The sequence below is a fragment of the Nelusetta ayraudi genome, unplaced genomic scaffold (assembly GCF_046127955.1).
Source record: "Nelusetta ayraudi isolate G7.1 ecotype Tasmania unplaced genomic scaffold, CSIRO-AGI_Nayr_v1 ptg000027l, whole genome shotgun sequence".
In the NCBI taxonomy this organism is placed as follows: Eukaryota; Metazoa; Chordata; class Actinopteri; order Tetraodontiformes; family Monacanthidae; genus Nelusetta; species Nelusetta ayraudi.
In genome coordinates this window covers 312,853-333,596 of record NW_027466077.1, presented here as the reverse complement: position 1 = coordinate 333,596, position 20,744 = coordinate 312,853, and the positions used below count along the sequence as shown (strand labels likewise).

The window sequence follows — 20,744 nt, the reverse complement described above, 5'->3', positions numbered from 1 at the left end:
TCACAGAGAACAGATACAAATGTCTTCACTGATTTCAGAGATTAAACTTTAAAAAACAACAACTTACTCTTATAGCTGTAACTTCACTTCATTTTCTACCCATTCCATTAAAACTGCAGTGGGTAGAAAATAATTACTTTTTGCCAAGGTACCTAATCTTTACACTTTAGTCTTTAGTAATGGTGTAATAATAACTACCGTTACCTTCCGGACGTCAGGATTGAGAATTTTTGTTTTGTAGGTTAAGACAGACGCATCAGGATAAAAACAAAGAACAGACCAGATTGAGCAAAACCATTTAATCATCTTTGTTTTTCTTACAAAAAGAACCATTTCCAGGGAGTTTTTCAAAATGAAGCATCTTTTCTTCTTTTTTTCGTATCTGCGGGAACAAACTGGCTGTGGCTGCTCCAGAGATATTTTAGAAATATCAAAGAAACAGCGACAAAAAAAAAAAAAAGGGGGGGGGGGGCGAGTGCAAGTCGCGTCCTGCAGCAACAGAGCGAATAGCTGAGGATGCGCAGCGTATGAAGACGGCCCTCGTTTTATACTACAACAGTGCCCCCTCTACTTGAGAAACCTCATTTCAAGAACCGCCGAGGTTGCAGGATAATGTCGTGGCTAAACGTGAACTTCCAGAAACCTGTTTGTAACGCCGGAGCTGGACTCAACAGGGAGAACAGGAAGAGGGGGCGGAGCTCGGAACTGACCACACCCTCTGACTCTTTGAAAACTGCACTTGTGTAAACTTCAAACTGTGCAACATGAGGTCCGTGGAGGAGACGCCCCCTCTGGTCTTCACAGTATTTTTTTTTTTCTTTTTTCTTTTTTTTTTTTTAGCTGTGGTTGAAAATGGAAAATATAGAGCCAAATCCATGGTCCGTCCTCGCAAGCCTTGAGTAGTGCATTATGGGTAGAATACAGTAGCGTTTGGCTCTGACTCGGAAGCTTTTGCTGAGGAACAACCACATCCAGTTTTTGAGGCTGTGTCTCTTGCGGAGCGGGAGGGGGGGTTACTGGGTCAACTGGGACTGATGGTGAGGTGGTGGTGGTGGTTCTGGGATCAACTGTGTCAGGGGTGCAGTGGCGGTTCGGGTGGAGGTGAGCTGAGTTGAGGTGTCAGTAGTCGTCTCCCCGACTCACCACCTCCTTGCAGCTGGGCCTGAGCAGGATGGTGTGCTCAAACTGAGCCGTGTAGCAGCCCTTGGTGTCGCACAGCGGGGGGTAGGGGTCCACGATGCCCAGGTCGCACAGGTTCTTCAGGGCCATCAGGTACTTGCTCTCGCCCAGACGGTCCAGCCAGCGGCGGCAGAACGCCAGTGTGCCAAAGTTCTCGTTGACGACGTTGAGGAGGTGCTTGGCTCTCGGCAGCCTGCAGGAAACAAGAGTTGGATTGTTCACACTTCAGCCGCGAAGTGCGGGGGAAAAAAAATGAGGCACCTCATCTCGTAATTACGAGATCCTGGTATCATAATTACGAGATAAGGTGCCTAATTTTATTTTTTTTATCCGGTGAATGCAATGCGCTTTCGTAATGAAGAGTTTGCTGTGATGCATTCGATGCAGCTTTCTAACAAGTCGGAGCCGTTTGTGGCATCATGTATGATGACACACACACACACACACACACACACACACACACACACACACACACACACACACACACACACACACACACACACACACACACACACACACACACACACACACACCTTCCTAATGCAGGGGGATTTAGCAGCGCATAACAAAAGCTGGATACGAAATCGCAATACTAATTAACTTCAGATAGAACGATGCATTATGAAACCTTCACATGCAAGCGAGTCTCCACAAATGCTGTGACTCAAAACAAGTTCATACTTTAAGTCCTCTGTTGCTATAATTTGCGAGACGCTAGTGGTGACAGTAGGCACAGTGACGGTCAGTAAGCTGCGCTTCCACGACCCCTTGAATTACGCGAAACCTTAATATGGCAATAAAAAATAAATGGCCGTGGAAACACCTCAACTTGGAAAAACCTCTCGAATATCACTAAAAGGTTTTGACGCTCTCATGAGGGTTTTTTTCACACGTATCCATATGGAGGTAGATTGCAAAAGTGTCAGGAAACACTTTTTTCGCATTTACACGTCAGCGGACGTGACGTACGGGGTCACATGACCAGTTCACTTCAAGTGAAAATGGCGCATTACGTTTGGACGGAGGAGGAGATGGAATATTATTTTACAAGTAATCAAGGAGAAAAATATAACAACCATTCTTGACAGCAAACAAACGTGAACAAAAAAAACCCCCGCAAACGTAATTCTCGTAAATCTCGTCCCGCGACATTTGACCAGAATTACGGCTTGTGCGCTTCGCACCATTCAACGGAAACGCCTGCTAAATTGCAATTGTAGAAATATCGCTTTTATTCTGCGAAAAAAAAAACATAATGGAAATGCAGCTAGTGTCGCTCTGCGACGTCGTACCTGATGGGGACGTGGCCAACGTCAAAGTTTTTCATGTAGTGAGAGCACTCCATGTCGTCGTGCACCACACCTTTGCCTGTGCTGCCGAATGTCTCGATAGCATAAACCTCACCCTCCTGGAAAACAAAAAATAGAATAGCAAAACACACAATCGGGCGGCTGAGAAACAAGAGGCCGCTGGAAACGATCGAAACGACGAACTCACCTCCATTCTGGTGGCTTCTCCTCCTTTGACGATGGGCACGGTCTTACCGGCGTGTATCCTGTACTGGCCGATCGAGTGACCGTTCAGGTTTCTGATTGGCTTCACTGGAACACGGGAAGCACTTGTGTGAGACAATCTGCCGCCGAGCGCCCGGCCCGGTCAGGTCAGGTCGGAGACTCACCTTGGTAGGTTTTGCCGTCGAGCTCCACCTCGTAGGACTCCATCACTTCCTGGATGGCCTCTCCGACGTCGCACAGGCGCACGTCGATACCGGCGTTCTGAGGGAGACCGAGGGGTTATTTTTTTTTAAAGACTGCGCCGCGGCAATAATAGAGGAAAAACAAAGAGACACCATGCCGCTGCCCCTCGCTGTCGTACTTGTATTCCGGTGTTGGTGGCATCTTTCACGGCCTCCAGCAGCTTGTCATACTTTGGATTAAATGTTACGGTGAAGGCACAGTCAATGATTCTTCCTGCAGCGGGGAAACACGTCACTTGAGTTCACCTCAATATTAAAAAAAAAAAAAAAAAAAAAAAAGTGGCCCCCTCTGGATTGGGCGGCGTACCGTTGATGTGCGTGCCGAAGTCGATCTTGCAGACGTCGTCGTACTGCAGCACGGTGGGGTCTCCGGCGTTGGGAGTGTAGTGAGCGGCGCAGTGGTTGAGGGAGCAGCCGGTGGGGAAGGCCAGGCCGGCGTTCAGTCCGTTCTCCTTGATCAGCTTCCGGGAGCATTCCTCCAGCCGCTCGCTAGGAGGGAGGGGGAAAAGGGGGGGACACGCGCTCGTTCACTCGGAGGAGGCACAGCCGCAACGCGGGACGGCGAGGAAACGCCGGCTAGGCGTCGGCCCATGGGCCGTCGGAAGGCTCACCAGATTTCGATCATGGTCTTTCCGGGTTGCATGAAGCTGCGGACGTGCTGGCGGACCTGCCTGTGCGCCTCGGCGGCCTGCCTGAAGTCGCTCCACATGTCCTCGTTGGCCTTGTCCAGGGTCCGCCTCTCCTCGGGACTCATCCGCCACACTGCACTGCGTCTGGAGGGGGGGGGGGGGGGGGGGGAGGACAACCAGTTTAAGGGGCTGTTTACACAGAGACAGATTTTTTTTATTTTTTTTTAAACCGAAAAAGAATTTAATCGATTAAATTCAATAAGTCGCAATTAATTGAAATTTCTTTACACAGTTTTTTTTTTTGCCGTGGTATCGCCAGTAGAGGGCGCCATTGCCTAATCTAGGCCAGACTGATGGCACACAGGAACAGAAAATAAAGGACAACTTCAAACTAATCAATCCTGACAAAGACAAAATGTACACTCTGCGCTGCCACCTTCAGGTTCAACGGCTCGTCGCGTTCGCTACGGTATCATCTGCATAACTTGCAACCAGCTGTGTTTTCGGAAGGAAACCTACAATCGCGAGGGGTTTAAAAAATGATCCGTTTTGGCGTCGACACAAATTCGGACAAGGCGGCAGTTTTCTCAAACGTATCCACCCTGAGGAGCGTTTTCGAAAATGTGCGGTTTCAACGACAACGGCGGCGGCGTGTTGACACAGTCAACTGGTTCTGCAGCACACTGCACTGTCCTACTGCTGGTCCAGCACCAACAGGCTTTGATTGCGACACTCACCCGTCCTGTATGAGGGGGTATTCGCACTCCTGTCCGATGGGGTAGATACCATTTGTGTACAGATCACAGATGGGCACCGATGGCGGGTCCGTCTGAGTTTTGGCTGAAATCAACACAACAGTGAACCTTTCATATGAAGAAGCACACGACCAGCTGAACATGACTGTTGAGAACAACCTCAGCTTGTGACACAGGCATCCGGGCATTAGGCAGCGCTTGACTTACGTCCCTTCTTCTTCTTTTTCTTCTTCTTCTTTTTCCCTGCCGCGTTTTCACCGTCGTCGCCATCTGCAGGAGAGAAGATTCTGCTGTGACACCGCCGGTACCGAGTTCGGTGCGTCACGTCAGCGCGAGTGCAAAGAAGAACTCTGGCGGTAATCACCTTCCTCTGCATCCTCCTCCTTTTCTTTGTCCTCTATGGCCTGCTTCTCCAGGTTCTTGGTGACTTCAGAGACTCCATCAGCCTCTGGCTCGCCACCTACAGCATCACAATGCTTGTGGTCAACAACAACGACAACAACAACAACACATTGCCGTGCAACAGTTTACAGTTGCAATCACGATAGTATTACAGAAGAAAAAGTTCCAAAGATATAACTGCTATATTTATATACTCTTATACAGACAATCACATACTGCTGTTATTAGGGGGTTTTTTTGGTCAATACTTTAATGAATAAATCACATTGTGGAATAACTTAGTAATGACGTGCAAAGTATAATAATAATAATAATAATAATAATAATAATAATAATAATAATAATAATAATCACGTGACTTTAGTTCAAAACAATGAATTATCTCCTTAGAAACACCACCACATTGATTGTCTTCCCTTATATAACAACTGTAGCAAACGAGGGGGTTACGAAACGGGAAAAACCTGGCTCACTCAAAAACCGATCGATACCATCAGATTTGCGAGTTGTTTACGAAAATGGAAATGCTATTGGCGACTTCCTAAGTCGTCTCAATCGAACGTCACACCACGACCGAGTGACGAAACGATCGGGTCGGGCGTGATTCACAGGCCTGACGGACAGACTCGCCGCGGCCGCTTCCGAACCGCATGGCTCTTTGCTATAGGCGTCAAGACACGCGTGTTCTCACTGGCAATCCTTTCGAAATAAACGTCACAGCCGCATTTGTTAAAAACCCAGATGTAAGTTTTACTGCTCTCTATATAGAGGTTAATGTACGTCATGTTGCCAAACAAAATGGGGAGATTTTAGGGATTTAAAAACTAGGACAATTTTTCATAACAGCCTCACACTTTGTTATGAAACACCATTGCGTTTCAACGTGTTGTAGTTTGCACGCCTTAATTTTAAAGGTGACTTCCGGTGTTTCCAGAGTTCGTCAGAGCTAATGCTGCTCCTCCTAGCCTGTTAGCGGGCAACTGACAGGGGTCGAGCTTACCTGTCGTCGCGCCCTTCTTCTTCTTTTTCTTCTTCTTCTTCTTGGCGGACTCCTCCACGGGGTCGGCCTCCTCTTTATCGTCCACCTCCCCGTTCGGGAGTGCTTTCTGCTCCGCTAACTGCTCAACAACCACGTCCGCCATGTTCGAGTAGCTGCTGGAAAAGGCAAACGCAAAGGACTGTGGGGGTGCTGTCTCTGATGAGGCATTCAGGGACCTCCGTTATATTTTGTCACTTTAGCGCCGTCAAGCCACACTTAAATACTATAAAACTACACGCGGACTAATATTAGGAGGCAATCAGTCACCCATGTACTTTCAGCCTGTTTTATTGTAATTTGAAGACTAAAAATGTGTCCTGATGTCACTTTATAGCCTTTTTAATATTTCCCTTTGCATCCTTTTGCAGAAAGAATACACATGCGTTCTGCTCATGACACGGTGTTTTACGTCAACACATTCTTATTTTCATTCATATAAATTTTATTTACCGCGTGTGAATTAATCGATGTGTGTGCGAAAAAAAAATCCAACACACTTTAACGGCAGCACTTAAAGGCAGCGCGAAGTAAAACTTGCTGAATCAGCTTTGACAGCGGCTTGCGTTAAACCAATAACACACAGAGATGTAAAACACAGGCAGTGTATCGCAATACACTGTATTACACAGTGAATTCAATTATTTCCAAACTCTCTGAAAGTAACGAAAGCGGGCTGTTAAAACCGTTACACATTTGACTCAATATTTGGGCAAGCTATTAACTGAATCGACCACTAGATGGCGACGTTAGATCAGAAATCTACCGAACCGACGCGTCCAACAAAGGTATGCCGAGTTCTTGTATTTGCGTTGTACTTACTTCACGGCTTATTCCACGATGAACCGTTAGGTGGTTCCCAATGTATAATCATACTCGGCCGCAAAGAGAGGCGCGCTCAGGTGTCAGGTCAGTCAGTGCATGGCTTTTTAAGGAGAACCACCTGTTGTGTCCGAAACCCCACAAAACAGATCGTGTGTCTCACAGGAACCTGTTCTCCACCTTGTCACACGCTCACACACAGGGAGTTTCTGGTGAAACATGAGTGTCAAGAAAGACCTCAGCAGACAACAAATACTTCCAGAGTGGGATTTTATTTCACCCTGACAGAGGAGACAAAAGGAGGTCGAGAGTGGATAGTCATGTGATAGGACGGACGAAGCAAACACGAGGGCCGTCAGACACACGCTTCCCTCACACAGAGGGAAAAAAAAAATCTCATTTCAATCAGTCCAACCGTCAAGGTATTTGACTTTAGACCTCACAGCAGCGCAGTTTGGTGTTGTGTCAAGACACAGACACATCTTCTCGTAAACACAGACGCTGGGAAATGGAGTGTTTCTCAGTTTTGTTTTGTTTTTTTACAACATGTGTCACCTGGAAACAGGATTTATGAATGAGTGTTTGGCCGTGCGTTCTCCATTGTGTCCCCGACACAGGCTGATAAAAATAAAAGCGCCGCGCCGGGAGTAAAAATAGCATCTCGCTTCCTCTTTTTGTCGAGCGACGCTGTGTGTTTCTGTTGGTCTCAGAGAATTATTATCACCTGGTTTCAACCTTCAGGCAGAGACTCTTTCACGTCCAGGGGTTTCGGTCGGATCCAACCACCTGCCAGCGAAAGGCCTCAGTGCCGCTCATGACACTGCAGAGGAACCACTTTGTGAAAAGCAGAGCAAGCGGACAGTTATTATCTTCTCTCACTTTCTGCCAACAGGACTGAGACACTGATTGATGGTAGAAAACACGAGTAGAGGGACTTTAGCATGACACCATGACCTGTTGTTTCCCAGCACTCAAGTGCAGGAACTTGAAAGGAAAAAAAAAACAGATCATCACAAGTTCTTAAATAATGCTACACTCCATTTTTTTTTTTTTTTTAAATATGGCATCAATCATTATTTCCTACAATCTTTTATTTGCAGCAGCAACTTTTCCTAACGATTGTGAACGATGGACGCAACGCAGTGGACGCAGCGGACGCAGCGGACGCAGCGGACGCCACCCAGCCTGGTCCGGCCGGCCTGCAGGCTGCGGTGTGTTGTCGTGGTTCTGGTACCTGAGTTTGAACAGCCACGGAGCGCTTGGAATTGTGGGTAATGCACAGCAACATGGACGGACGGGGGGACATTTTCGAGACGCCGGGAACGGATCGATGCAGTCGGAGTGCACAGCAGCGCGTCAGTGTCAGTCCTTGCCCTGGACTCGTCTGTCAATCTCTTCATCCCCCTCCTCCCCCTCCTCTCCCTCGTCCTCCTCCTCCTCATCGTCATCGTCGTCTCCAAACGTCTGCTCCTGCATGTTGACGAGCGAGTGCGAGCGCGCCGCCGCCTGAGCGGCGAGGGCGGAGCTGAAGCTGAGCGCCTGCGAGCCGTGGATCTCCGTCAGCCGCTCCATCACGGAGACGGCGGGGACGCGGAGGCTGAGGAAGGAGTCCAGGCCGTTCAGCCCCTCCCCCTCCTCCCCTTCCAGCCCGTCGTACTGGTGCAGCTCCGAGGCCCCTCCCCCTCCCCTCCTGCAGACCGACGCCCCCTCCAGCCCGACCTCCTGCGTCTCCGAGCCGCAGCTGAACTCGGAGGCCCCGCCCTCGCCCTCGCCGCCGTCACAGCCTGCTTCCTCTTCCTGCTGCCGCTTTCCTGCGGGAGGCGCTGAGAGGTGGTTCCCCTCTCCGCTGCCGTCTGTCGATCCCGGAGGAGCCGCGGCCTCCGACGGCTCCGGCGCCACGCCCGAGTCCTCGGTGAGAGCCGAGGGAGCCGTAGCAGCTGCGGGGATGGAGAAGGAAATTCAAATGATCATTCAGCTTTTCTGTCGCAAATCTTAGTGAAACCAAAACAGTATTAAATTATTTCAAGGTCCAGTGTGTAAAATTTGGCTTGATTCATGAAATATAAAAGTGTATACTTGGTTTGGTTTTCCTACCCTTAGGATGCTTCTTATGTGTATAGGAATTTACATAGAGCAATAAGGGTCTTGCTCCCAGTTTTCCTAAGGAAGCCTGCCTGACAGTGGCCTGAATATGAAATGTGCTGTCATGTGCTTCCTTAAAACTTTTCCACACTGGACCTAAATCCTAGATAATTCTAGAATGTTCTTTTCTACATGAAATTGTTCTTTTCTTTTACAAATGAGATAGATAGATAGATAGATACACAGATAGATGCGATTCGAGTCTAGACAGACAGACAGACAGACAGACAGATATCGCAGGTGGACACCAATGCGTCACTGCGGACCTTGGTCGTTGAAGAGCAGCTGCTTCCTCTTCATCCTCTCCTCCTCCGACGCGCGGAAGCCCAGCACGGCTTTCAGCTCGGACAGGACGCGGCGGGACTCCTCCCTCTCCCGTCGCTGACGCTCGCGCTCCTCCGGCGACAGCATGTCGGACCAGGAGTCCCTGCCCTCGCCGTCCGAGTCCGAGTCGGACACGTAGGCTTCCCACTCCTGGTTGCAAAGCGAGCGGCGACAGAGACAGAGAGAGAGAGACAGGGAGAGAGAGAGAGAGAGAGAGAGAGGGAGAGAGAGAGAGAGAGAGAGAGGGAGAGGGAGAGAGAGGAAGAGAGAGAGAGGGAGAGAGGGGCATTACGGGGCGGGACGGTTTTTGCGGGTGTAACTGTTTGAGGTGAGAGGTGGACGGTTTCATCTCACCAGCTCCTCGGGAACAGGGTCCCGGTCCAGGATGAGCGGGAAGGACGGAGGAGGAGGAGGAGGAGGCATTTCACAGACGTGAGGTTGGCACAGCTGGGGGCCTTCGGCCGTGCCTGCAGAGAAGACGCACCACTGATGTCAGCAGTTGCAGCAGAAGCAGCCGGTGACCTCATCGCTCGCTGCAAACTGCTTCACGTCACACTTTGTCAACGAGCCGTTTCCTCCATGACTGCAAGGAGCCTTAAGTCACAGCGAAGGAAGGGGAGGTGGGGGTAGGGGGTGGCGGTCTGGGGCTAAATTTAGCCTCTGTGTAAACACGGAGTAGCAGTATGCTCGGAGGAGGCGGGGCTTAGTGCCGTACTTCCTTTCTGGTAAACACAGCAGCAGCAACATGCAAACTGCTCGCTCACCTTTGACCAGGAGGCTCAAACCATCAGCAGGTTCTGCCGTCTGAGTCGCCAGCTGCGTTTTCTGTGACGGTTGTTCGCAAAATTAAAGCGATGTTTCTAAACAAAGTACAGTTGCAATTTGCAGGTGTTTCCATTAAATGGTGCAAAGCGAAACAAGCCGTAATTCTGGTCAAATCTCGTCCGGCAAGATTTTATGAGAATCACGTTTGTTTACGTTTGTTTGCCGTCAAGAATGGTTGTTATATTTTTCTCTTTGATTACTTAGTAAAAAATATTCCGTCTCCTCACGCCCGCTGACATGCAAATGCGAGAAAAAGTGTTCCCATGACTCTTTTGCAATCTACCGCCGTATGGATACATGTGAAAAACCACCTCATGAGAACATCAAAACCTTTTAGCCATATTTGAGAGGTTTTTCCAAGTTGAGGTGTTTCCATGACCACTTTTTCTATTGCCATATTTAGGTCTTGCGCAACTCTAGGAGGTCATGGAAACACAGCTTTTGTTTGTCCCGTGCCCCCCTCCCTGCCGCCTCCCTCCGGCCGGCTCACCTGGCCCCGCCCTCCGCAGCATGCGAGCCACCTGGCAGACGGTGTCCTCCCAGCAGCCGGTGCTGGCCTGCATGTGCGGCTGCAGCTGGTGCAGCCGCTCGCTCAGGTCCTGGTAGCCCTCGTAGCTCAGCTCCGCCGGCTCCCTGGACACCATCAGCTTCTCCAGGTCGTCCTCCAGGATGATCATCCTGCAGGCGGGAGGCGCAGAGTCACGGGGGCAGGTAGCGTGTTGACATGTCGAGGTCACCAACCAACCTTTGTGAACCCGAGAGCTGCTTCGTGGCTACCGAGTCACATGCGGGGGGGCAATCAGGCTGCTCCACTCTTCTCAAATAACACATTTCCTCAGTTGCCTTTAGTTCTGTTATTAATCATGATATTCATGAATGTGAAGACACGGAGTTCTCGCAATAATTATCAACAATGACTTAATAAAGTTGCATTCAGATAATATCCTGATTCAACACTTGATTTCTATGAATCTCAACTACATTTTCAGATGATCACTTCAGCAACATTAAATAGGAACAATGTTCCACTTTCACCAGCCACTAACAAAACCCTTTCAACCAATCACGAGCTATGTTGCACACGTTCCCACGAGTGTGTGCAAATCTGCATTTTTGTCAAAATGATATGTGTTACATTTCATGAACATTCTTCTGAATCAAACAAAATTTGAAACGTTCACCTAAACTTCTGCAGACTTTGTGCGTAATAAAGTATTTGTAATTATTTACATTAAGACAATGTCATTTTCAAATCAACACGACCAGTCAAAAGTTTGGACACAACTCCTCATGCCACTTTTACTTATCTTTACAGCTTTCTACACTGCAGATAGATATTGAAGACATCAAATGTATGAGCAAGATATTTGTCATTATGCAGCAGAGAAAAACACGTTAAATAACTCAAAATCTTCTTTTAATGAAAGGTGGAGTTTAAATATTGAGTTATTTTAAACTTTAATTGTTTCCTACATAATTCCCTGTGTGTTCACATGTAGTGTTGATGCCTTGAGTGAGAAACTGCAATGTCAATAGTCATGAGAATGAAAGAATAGACGTTCAATTCATAGTGTGTCCAAACCTTTGACTGCTAGAGTAAATAAATGCAAGTGTGATTACAAAAGAAAAGCAATAAAATTACATTTTGGACTGAGATGTCCTATTTACGTGTATACGTGTGTGTGCGTGCGTGCGTGCGTGTGTGCATGCGTGTCTCACTCGCTGAGCAGGGCCTTGAGGTGCAGCTGCAGGCTTCGGATGGAGGTGTGCAGCGTGTTGAGCTCGCGGCAAACCTCCCGGGCTCTCCCCGTCCGCTCCACGCCGTTGCTCCTCACCTGCGTCTCAAAGTGCCTGTGGAAGTCGTAGCTGCGCTGCACCTCGCCCAGGCAGCCGGCCAGCGCCTGCTGCAGCGGCTCCGTCACGGCCGCGATGGCCCGGTGCAGCGGCGGCGGAGCCGGAGCTCTGAGCTGGAGCTCGCCGGCCGCCTCCTCCATCCTCTGGGGCGACAGCAGGAGGGCCAGCCGGCGGAAGCACTCGGAGCTCTGGCCCACCCACAGCTGGAAGAGCATCTGGAGCGGTGAGGGACAGAAGAACCAATCAGAGCCCCCGGTGGGTTTCTGCAGGGTTGCCGCTCATTTTCGTGGGCAAAATTCCAAAACTTTGCAGCGAGTTTTCCAAGACCGTGCATGCAATTTCCTGCAAGCGTTCAACACAGGATTTTCATACTTTTTTTTTTCATTCATTTTTCATAGTGTGTAAAATTCAGCTTGATTAATGACTTTTTTATATTGGGGAAAAGCTTAACATCCTGCCCCTTAAATACATAAATAAAAGTGTAAACTTGCAGTACAATAAAAGTCATTTGGTTTTACTACCATTGGAATGCTTCTTATTTATACACTCCCAGTGAAAAGTTTCAACACACCTGTTTCTCCTTTATCTTGACTACTTTCTACACTGTGGATACAGACTGAAGACATCAAATATATGAGCAAGATATGTGGATTAATGTGGCAAAGGAAGAAAATGTTTGATACCTAAATATGTTATGTTATACATATTTTATATAAAGGGTGGCTATTCTAGAGCAGTAGTCCCCAACCTTTTTAGCACCACGGCCCGGTTTAATGTGAGACAATATTTTCACGGACCGGCACGTAACGGCGAGAATCCAGTAATTTTTCAAAATAAAATTGTTCACTCAGATAATGAATGAAACGGGATTAAATTAACAGAAGTTAATTATTCTTTCTGTGCGGCCCGGTACCAAATGACCCATGGTCTGGCACCGGTCCGCGGCCCAAGGGTTGGGGACCAATGTTCTAGAGCATCTAAAAATATAAAACTTGTTGTAGTTATTTCACACTTTTTTTGTTTAATACATATTCCATTTGTGTTGATTCATAGTTTTGATGCCTTGAGTGGCAACCTACAATGTCAATAGTCAAAGTTAAATCAGAAGCATGTGGCCAAACTTCTGACTGGTAGTGTATATAAGGAAGCCTGCCTGACGGTACCCTAAATACGAAGCGCGCTGTCAGACGGGCTTCTTTAAATACTGAGCTTCCTAAAAGGTTTTACACACTCGACCTTTAAAAGTCATGCTGCTACGCTGCATAGGCGAGCTAGTCGGCTGGGGGCTTATTGTAGAGGCTGCGAAAAGTCTTCATTAGGGAGGAACAACAAAGAAATTCCGCTAGTTCGTAAAAGGGGGAAAAGGTGAAATTTCCCGACTGCTCCAAAACATCCAGCGATTTCACGAAATTCGACGACTTCTCCTGGCTGCTTATTTCTGAGGATCCGTCAGCATGGACGCACCTTGAGGGCGGGCAGGCTGTAGTCGCCGGTCAGCTCCTGGGCCTGCTCGTCGCTCAGGTGCTCGACGCCCAGGCCGAGGCCGAGCTCCTTCAGCGGCACCGCCGACACGTAGTTGGTCACGTTGTCGATCTCAGAGTTGAGCGGGAAGGTGGAGGCGGGTGGGGGTTAAGGAAGGACACGTCACGCGGGGGAAGGCGAAGCATCAAAAAAAAACCCTCTCTGGTCGGTGAGTCACCAGAACCAGCGTGTGTGTTTGTACGTGCGTGCGTGTGTGCACGGGAAGGATATGCCTTGAGCATGTGGCAGGTGGCCCTGCGCGAGGCTCTGAAGGCGGAGCGGAGCGCCCGGTACAGGGCCTTCCTCAGGCCCATCAGCTGCTGGCCCCGCGGCATGGCCTCGGGCCCCGCCCTGCTAAAGCTGCTGGCCGCACTCACCCTGTCGAGCAGACTTGACAAGTGAAATGTGATACAACTGTGGAGACGTCTCGAAGAGGCAGGGCGGCGCACACACACACACACACACACACACACACACACACACACACACACACACACACACACACACACACACACACACACGTAAGACGGCGAACGCCACGATGCCGACACACATAGACACAGACAGACACAGACAAGGACACTAGTGTTGTAGTCAAGACCGCAACCAACTGAGACCAAGACATAATCAAGACCAGAGAGGATCGAGATCGAGACCAGACCAAGACTTCATACATATCAAAGAAAAATAATTGACCAGTATTTTTTTTTAAATTCAAGTTTGTTTCTAAATCAAACAGCAACATATTTTCAGCAAGGGGTCTTCTAATCATTTTCCAACTATTTTGATTGACCATTTTCAAAAAAAACAACAACTTTGCTTCAGAAAATTAAAAAATATATGAACTAGGAATAAGGGTGTGTGTCACAAACAGAGCAAAAGACAGCAGCATCTGAATTATTTTCTGTTATTACTGTGTCATTACAGTGTTGGCTGAGTCTTGACCGGTCTTGATCAAAAACCCAGAGTCCGCCCTGTCCGAGACGGAGACCCTTAAAAATTGGTCTTCAGACCCAAGGCCAATTTCAAGTACTACAACACCAGCGGACACACAAGACGAAAACACAACTGAAGTGGGAGACCAACAAGATGAGAAACAGCTGGACATTTTGGAAAATGATCTAAATCACTCTTGAGGAAAGAACCAGGCGATTCTGTTGCAGTGCCGCCCTTCTTAATGAGACCACTAACGGAAAAACAAAAAAACAAAAAAAAACTCTTGTTACTTTTACGCCGAGTGAAGCAGCAAAGAGGGAAAATCTGATCTGATTATTCCCAAAATGTCAAACTATTCCTCCTGGCTTCTCAGAAACTAAATGAGCTGCTTCAGAAAGATCATTCCGGTGCTGAGAGGAACAGAGGAGAGAAAAACCTGCGACGTACCCACACTGACACAAGCTGCGTTTCCATGACGTTTTTTTTCGCCAAATAAAAGCAATGTTTCTAAAATTTCGTCAAAGTACAATTGCGATTTGCAGGTGTTTGTTTCCATCGAAAGGTGTGAAGCGCATAAGCCGTAATTCTTGTAAAATCCTGTTCCCGCAAGATTTACAAGAATTACGTTTTGTTTGTTTATGTTTGTTTGCTGTCAAGAATGGTCGTTCTATTTTTCTCTTTAATTACTCGTAAAAAATATTCCGTCTCCTCCTCCGTCCGAACTCAACGCTCCATTTTCCCTTGAAGTGAACTGGTCACGTGACCCCGACAAGGCGAAAAAAGTGTCCCTATGACACTTTTTGGCGATACACCTCTATATGGCTACGTGTGAAAAACCACCTCAAGTGAGCGCCAAAACCTTTCAGCCATATTTGAGAGGTTTTTCCAAGTTGAGGTGTTTCCATGACCAGTTTTTTATTGCCATGTTTAGGTTTTGTGCAATTCTAGGGGTCATGGAAGCACAGCTGGTGACACACACCAACACAGGGTTCAAGTGAAAGCTTTGGGAAACAGGTGCAGACGGATGGGAGGTGGGGGGCGTGTGATTGGCTGAGGCGTGCAGGCGGTCAAACCTACAGGGTGAAACCTCTGGAGATGACCTCGGTCTCCTGCACCAGGCGCAGCGCCTTGCGCGACAGCCCCGTCAGCAGCTTGCCGTCGTGCACCAGCACCTGAAGCTGCATGGCGCGGCCGTGTACCGCCCTCTGCATGCGGCCCCGCCTCCACAGCGCCAGGGCCCTCAGCCCCGCCCAGCCCAGCAGGGCCAGGCCCCAGGGGGCGGCGGCCAGGGACCACAGGCCCCCGGAGGAGGAGCAGAGTCCCAGCAGCACCGCCATCAGGCCCAGCAGCCCGGCCGCGTCCCTGAGGGCCACCGAGAGCGAGAAGATGAGAGTTGAGCTTCCCGGCGGATGTTTTGTTTGCCCCGGTGGCCCAGCAGCGCTACATACCAGAGCGAGGGCCTGGCCATCAGGCTGGGTCTGGGAAGGCAGCTCCCTCTGCTGGCCGAACCCGGGCAGGCGGACCCGGCGGTAAGCAGACTCGGGTCCAAGAGCTCGATGAGCTCCACGTCCTCCTGCAGCAGCACATCCTGGTCAAGGATGCACCTCACCGAGTACTGGCCGAACACGCCGTCCTGCGCAGCCGGCAGAAAAAAGAAAAAAAGAAAAAAAGAGTCTGAGAAAATGAAAACGTCTGAAGAAGATCGTGCCTGTCCGTGCTCGCTCGCTCTCCGGCCTACGCACCAGCTCCTGGCCCAGCTTACGAGACGCAGCCGCCTGGTGGAAGGGACTCCATCTCCACAGAAGCTCCACCAGCGTCCACAGCAGCCCACCCTGCAGAACAGACACAAGACACCGTGGTGAACCTGCAGGGTCCTCACCTGGATCTTCAAGTTCAAATATTTTTCTGATCTTAAGCTTCATGTAGCCATTTCATTCTGGATGGTGCATGTTGGATGTTTTTTTTCTTCTGTATTCCAATAGTTTTGCAAACACGAAACACTTGTTTGTTGTGAAAGTTCTGTTTTTTTAAAACATGCTAAATGGTTCCCCTGCCAGTCCAGTTTGCATCTCGTGCTGCCGGTGAGACCACCGACTGAACACGTTTGGTGCAAAAGCCTGTACAACTGCTCGGCCGCTCGCTTTAATCCCGCTACATTTTACAACTTAACAAAATAGAGCAGCTGACCGACATGAACCTCAGAGCGCCGCCACGTCCTGTTTGAGACGACACACACACACACACACACACACACACACACATCTGGTTTATTTCACGCTTCCTGCCACTCCTCCCCTGCTCGGCCGGAGCCTCGTCACATTTTTAAAGAGCGGCTGTGACATTTTTCTTTTTTTTTCTTTTTTAAATTGCATCTTTATTTGGAACGGACAGGCAAATTGCACAGTGCAGCAGCAGAATTAAAGGTAATAGAGATAAAAGCCCTTCCATCCTTGTTAAAGTCCTGGTACCCTGCACTTCCACAATAACAACTTCAATTATTAGTGAGTCAAACAGTTCACAAGAACAGTGAACAAACAAAGAAGAAGCTTTGGGGGGGGGTGGCGGGGGGTCACCTGCTGCGGCTACTGCAAGAAACATTCATAACAATCACACAGAAATTAAATCAGTGAATTGAAAATAAAAAAGTAGTAATAAAAAAAAAAATCCTTCCACATTTTTTGTGGCCGCTCTGACACGTTGCAAACGTTTCCTGGCAGCACCGAGGAGCCTGAGTCCCAAACTCTGATAATGCCTAATAATCACCAGCAGGATGTTATTTACCAATCGGCTTAACTCTGCTCTGAGGCATTTGTGAAAAGGGCTCGTGTTGAAATGTGTTGTGTGCCGAGACGATAAGAAAAAAAACAACAACAAAAAACAGGCCCACACCCATGCATCTATTCACACACGCGCACGTGCGCACAAACACACACACACGCGCACACACACACACACACACACACGTGCAGGTATCGATTGCGTCTGGGCCAGAAAAAGAAAGCGCAACGAATCAAAAGGCTGCAGCGGCATGGATCAATGACTGCCGACTTTCCCATCAGTCGTCAGAACCGGGACGCCAGCGTGAATTGTCTTGACTGCGGCGGTTAATCCCGGTCAGGAGACGACGTGAACCGCGCAACGGATTAACTGCTCGTGCACGTCGCCTCCGTGCTCCGGACTGTGCGCGTAGCATCCTGGCACGGACACACACACACACACACACACACACACACACACACACACACACACACACACACACACACACACACACACACACAGAGGAATCCTCTGAATCACAACGCAACACAAACAGCTGTGGTCGACATGCGTGAGTGATGCGCGCACACTCAATGTGATGGGAAATATCGGGCGTTGCTGCAGAAGAGGGACACGCCTCCACAATCAAGCCAGCCCAAAAACAAGGGCAGGTTAAGCTCGATAATAATAGGTTACTTGCGATATATAACGCAATATTTGGCTGTAGGGTTATGTGCCTGACTTAATTATAATCGAATGAACAAAACTGATTCAATTCCCTGGTTCTGGAGCCACTGTGCGAACGTAAAGATAAAGACAGACGAGCAGCTGTGGTGCCACACGGCCACGGTGTTTGGAATGGGCTCCGGCTTTATCTGCGCGGCAGGAAGCCGGTCAGCGAGGGACAAACCACAAGCTTTCCTGTCCTGTCAGAGTCTCCCGTCCTTCCTGGCTCCTCAGCAAAAAAGAAAAGAGAAAAAAAAAGCAGCACCCGAGAGGGAGAGAGGAAGCGTGACACGTACGGAAAGTTCCTGGACGAGGAAAAAAACGAATCCGCCCCGTTTCCCGTCGCTAGAGACGGAGGAGAAGAGCCGGGGTTCTGTTTTTTTTTTGTTTTTTTTCTCATATCCAGACGAGAGCACCTCAGGACTGCATGCCGGGTAAAACGGATACGGAAATATACCAGAGTCCAGACCGCAAGAGCTGCTCAGAGCACAACAGTCTGGTTTGGAATTCAATCGAAAACGACAACAGCAAAAAAACAAAAACATGCAACATTTATGCATTTACAGCTGTAGGTGTTAAATCACGATAAAAAAAAACAACAATAATCACCTGCATGTCATGACAAGACGCACAAAATACCTGCACGAGTGATGAAGTGGAGAGAGACGCTGCAGTTTGCATGTCACCGTCTGACCAGAGACGAGTGAATACACAGTGAGTGTGTGTGTGTGTGTGTGTGTGACTGTTTGGAGTCGACAGTCAAATTAATGACATTGTGTGCGAGTGCAGCACAGATCAACACAGACAGACAGACAGACAGACAGACAGAGCCTGAGGTCATCAGAATGACACTGAGGGGATGTTGGAGCTGCGTCCTTTTAGTCGCTTTGCTTACGGAATTTGGCCCAAAGCGGTTATGAATGAATGAAACTGGTGTTATTACGCAGTCATTGGGCACGTTACGTTCAGCGGTTGGCAGTTGGAGCAATACACAGTGACAGTTTCACCGTCCTCAGTGAAAAGTCCTCAGGTTCAGCCTGATTCGCAGATGTTCAGTTGTCGCCCTGAACTCCAGCAGAGCAGCTGTGCACAGGTTCTCAAAACAGAAAAACCCCGGGCATGTTTAGCCCCGTTTCCTTGCAGCCTCGTGTGCTAAAACTGGTGCTCGGAAGACGTTCACGTTCACATTTTCGCGTGCATTACATTTGCTGTAGACCTTGTTGAGGGAAGAAAGGGGGTGACAGGGTTTCTTTTCTTCGAGTGTACGAATGTGTGTTCACATTAAATTAAAAAAATCAATACAAAAATTGTGAAAATAACCCAAAAAAAAAACAAAAAAAACAACTGATGCTTAATCGGACCAAAACCAAGGCGGTGGTGATGGTGGGGGGGCTGACGCACGAGTCGTCGAGGGGAGAGACTCACCCGAGTCTTACGTGGATCTTCATCGGGGGAGTCGAGGTCTCCCTCCGCCCCGCTGTACTCCTCTTCCTGGGAAGCCGTGGGACATGCCTCAAAGTCTGTGTGGCCTAGATCATGCAGGTACTGGAAGAGAGGGGAATTCTGCAAAGAGAGAGTGAGGGAGAGAGAGAGAAGAGAGCTGTTATGGGATGATGGATGAGAAGAAGAGAGGAGGAATGCAGGGAGGAGAGTCAGATAAAACAGTGCCAGATGGTTGGGCGAGGGGAGACGTGCCGATGAGGTCACCGGCCCGGCACGGGTTAAAAACAGACTCGACCTGATGTTGCCCACGTTTATTTTGCGGAGGGAATCCGAGGGGCGCAGCCAGAAATCATATCTAATTTATCAGCAGACGCTTTCGCTCCACCCTCGCCCAACAGTCTTCATCTCCTCTCATCTCCATCCACCTCGCTGCTACCGGGCGAGCGATGCTGGAAAACGCACCCGTACACACGTCAATGATAAAACACTCATCCGGTAGCCGGACCAAGCCTTTAGAAATACAAATCAAAACTTGTCATGCACCAAAAAAAAACAATAATCTTGCAATACTCCGAGCCTTCCTGCAGAATGACTTCAGACAAGATGTGCCTTCTTGTTCATCACAAAGAAAGCTCACAACTCCACCAGGCATGAAATCAGCAGTGAGAGGAGGGAGGGAAGAAACAGCCAGTGCTAAATGCTGTATTACACATATTGTGCAAAAGATGCCCGACCCAGATCTCCGTCAGCTGCTGATCCTCTGTTCCTCTGGAGAGCATCATCACTCCCCCCTGGTCGCCCTACAACTACTAACCAGCCGTAATTACCAAGTAAAAAACAAACATGTTAACAACTCCAGCCGTCAAAGACGTAAACACAACTCACTCACATGCATTGTCACGCGGAGACGCAGCTCATGTTGTCACCATCCAGATGCAGTGAGCAGAATTTTTTTTTCTCGATTCTGACGCATTGGGTCTGTTCATCCCCACCCCTCGGCAAAAAGCAACCAGTGTGGCCTTGATGAAACAGCGACCCTCGGCCCCGTAATGACCAACCAAAGCTCCTTGGCAGCCTCGCCATCAGCAGCCGGCCAAGTATGTGGGTTTTATTCAAGGGTGCCAGCAGGGCATGACAACAGGAGGTGGTGCTGGAGGGTGCTGGTGTGAAGCTAGCCTGCCTGTTAGCACACTGTGCTATCGGTTTGTACGCTAGCTGCCGTTAATGAGTCGGCACGCAAACGTCAATATTCAACGAAACTCGGCAGGAATGACAAAGCATCCGCGAGAAGTGTGGCTACAACCTCGAGTGAGCGGCGCTTGTAACGTACCTCAAAGACCACATCTTCGTCGAACTCCTCAGTCATCGCTCTCCGCCATCTAACCGTGCCCCCCTCTTTGCATTCTGAAGTTGTAGACGACAATCAGTAACCCAGCCGGGCGGCAACAGCCGTGGCAGAAGTTGACACGGCTAGCCGTGGTTGCTAAATTTACTTTAAAACTACAATTCCCGCCAGTCCTCTCTCCCCTCTCAAACCGCCGCGTCCACGCTCGCGTCAGGTAAGAGACCTCCCAGCGGCCAAATTAAGGAACGGCGCAAAAGTTTTTGAAAGCCAAGGCAAACTTAAAGTTAGCGGA

The 20,744-nt window shown here is 49.0% G+C and overlaps 2 protein-coding genes across 4 annotated transcripts; both read right to left on the bottom strand.

Annotated features, from left to right (window-relative positions):
• Positions 1–284: 284 nt before the first annotated feature.
• Positions 285–5,891, bottom strand: LOC142890701 (methionine aminopeptidase 2-like). Its single transcript, XM_076029926.1, has 11 exons — positions 5,722–5,891; positions 4,684–4,779; positions 4,527–4,589; positions 4,302–4,404; positions 3,547–3,708; positions 3,243–3,424; positions 3,055–3,149; positions 2,858–2,954; positions 2,677–2,780; positions 2,472–2,587; positions 285–1,372 (listed from the first exon to the last, which is right to left on the bottom strand). The coding sequence occupies exons 1-11, from the start codon at positions 5,861–5,863 to the stop codon at positions 1,120–1,122; spliced, it is 1,413 nt and encodes a 470-aa protein (XP_075886041.1). The 5' UTR covers positions 5,864–5,891; the 3' UTR covers positions 285–1,119.
• Positions 5,892–6,834: 943 nt separating this feature from the next.
• vezt (vezatin, adherens junctions transmembrane protein) lies at positions 6,835–20,634 on the bottom strand. Of its 3 annotated transcripts, none has more exons than XM_076029920.1 (12): positions 20,438–20,634; positions 19,090–19,227; positions 15,924–16,013; positions 15,630–15,814; positions 15,259–15,543; positions 13,478–13,635; positions 13,189–13,337; positions 11,590–11,939; positions 10,361–10,548; positions 9,400–9,512; positions 8,988–9,195; positions 6,835–8,516 (listed from the first exon to the last, which is right to left on the bottom strand). In XM_076029920.1, the coding sequence occupies exons 1-12, from the start codon at positions 20,471–20,473 to the stop codon at positions 7,942–7,944; spliced, it is 2,475 nt and encodes an 824-aa protein (XP_075886035.1). In that variant the 5' UTR covers positions 20,474–20,634; the 3' UTR covers positions 6,835–7,941. The 3 variants fall into 3 exon arrangements, with proteins under 3 accessions (XP_075886035.1, XP_075886036.1, XP_075886037.1); XM_076029921.1 differs by having other exon boundaries at positions 13,478–13,623; positions 20,438–20,633; XM_076029922.1 differs by lacking the exon at positions 20,438–20,634 and adding an exon at positions 19,997–20,151.
• Between the last annotated feature and the right edge of the window lie 110 nt (positions 20,635–20,744).

Coding starts and splice junctions, on each gene's coding strand:
- LOC142890701 (XM_076029926.1), bottom strand. CDS start 5,863: ATGGCGGACGTGGTTGTTGAGCAGTTAGCGGAGCAGAAAGCACTCCCG. Junction 4,780..5,721: donor GAAGAAGGGCGCGACGACAG/GTAAGCTCGACC, acceptor GTGATGCTGTAG/GTGGCGAGCCAGAGGCTGAT. Junction 3,150..3,242: donor CTTCGGCACGCACATCAACG/GTACGCCGCCCA, acceptor TCCCCGCTGCAG/GAAGAATCATTGACTGTGCC.
- vezt (XM_076029920.1), bottom strand. CDS start 20,473: ATGACTGAGGAGTTCGACGAAGATGTGGTCTTTGAG. Junction 11,940..13,188: donor ACAGCCTGCCCGCCCTCAAG/GTGCGTCCATGC, acceptor TCACCGCTCCAG/ATGCTCTTCCAGCTGTGGGT. Junction 9,196..9,399: donor ACCCTGTTCCCGAGGAGCTG/GTGAGATGAAAC, acceptor CTTTGCAACCAG/GAGTGGGAAGCCTACGTGTC.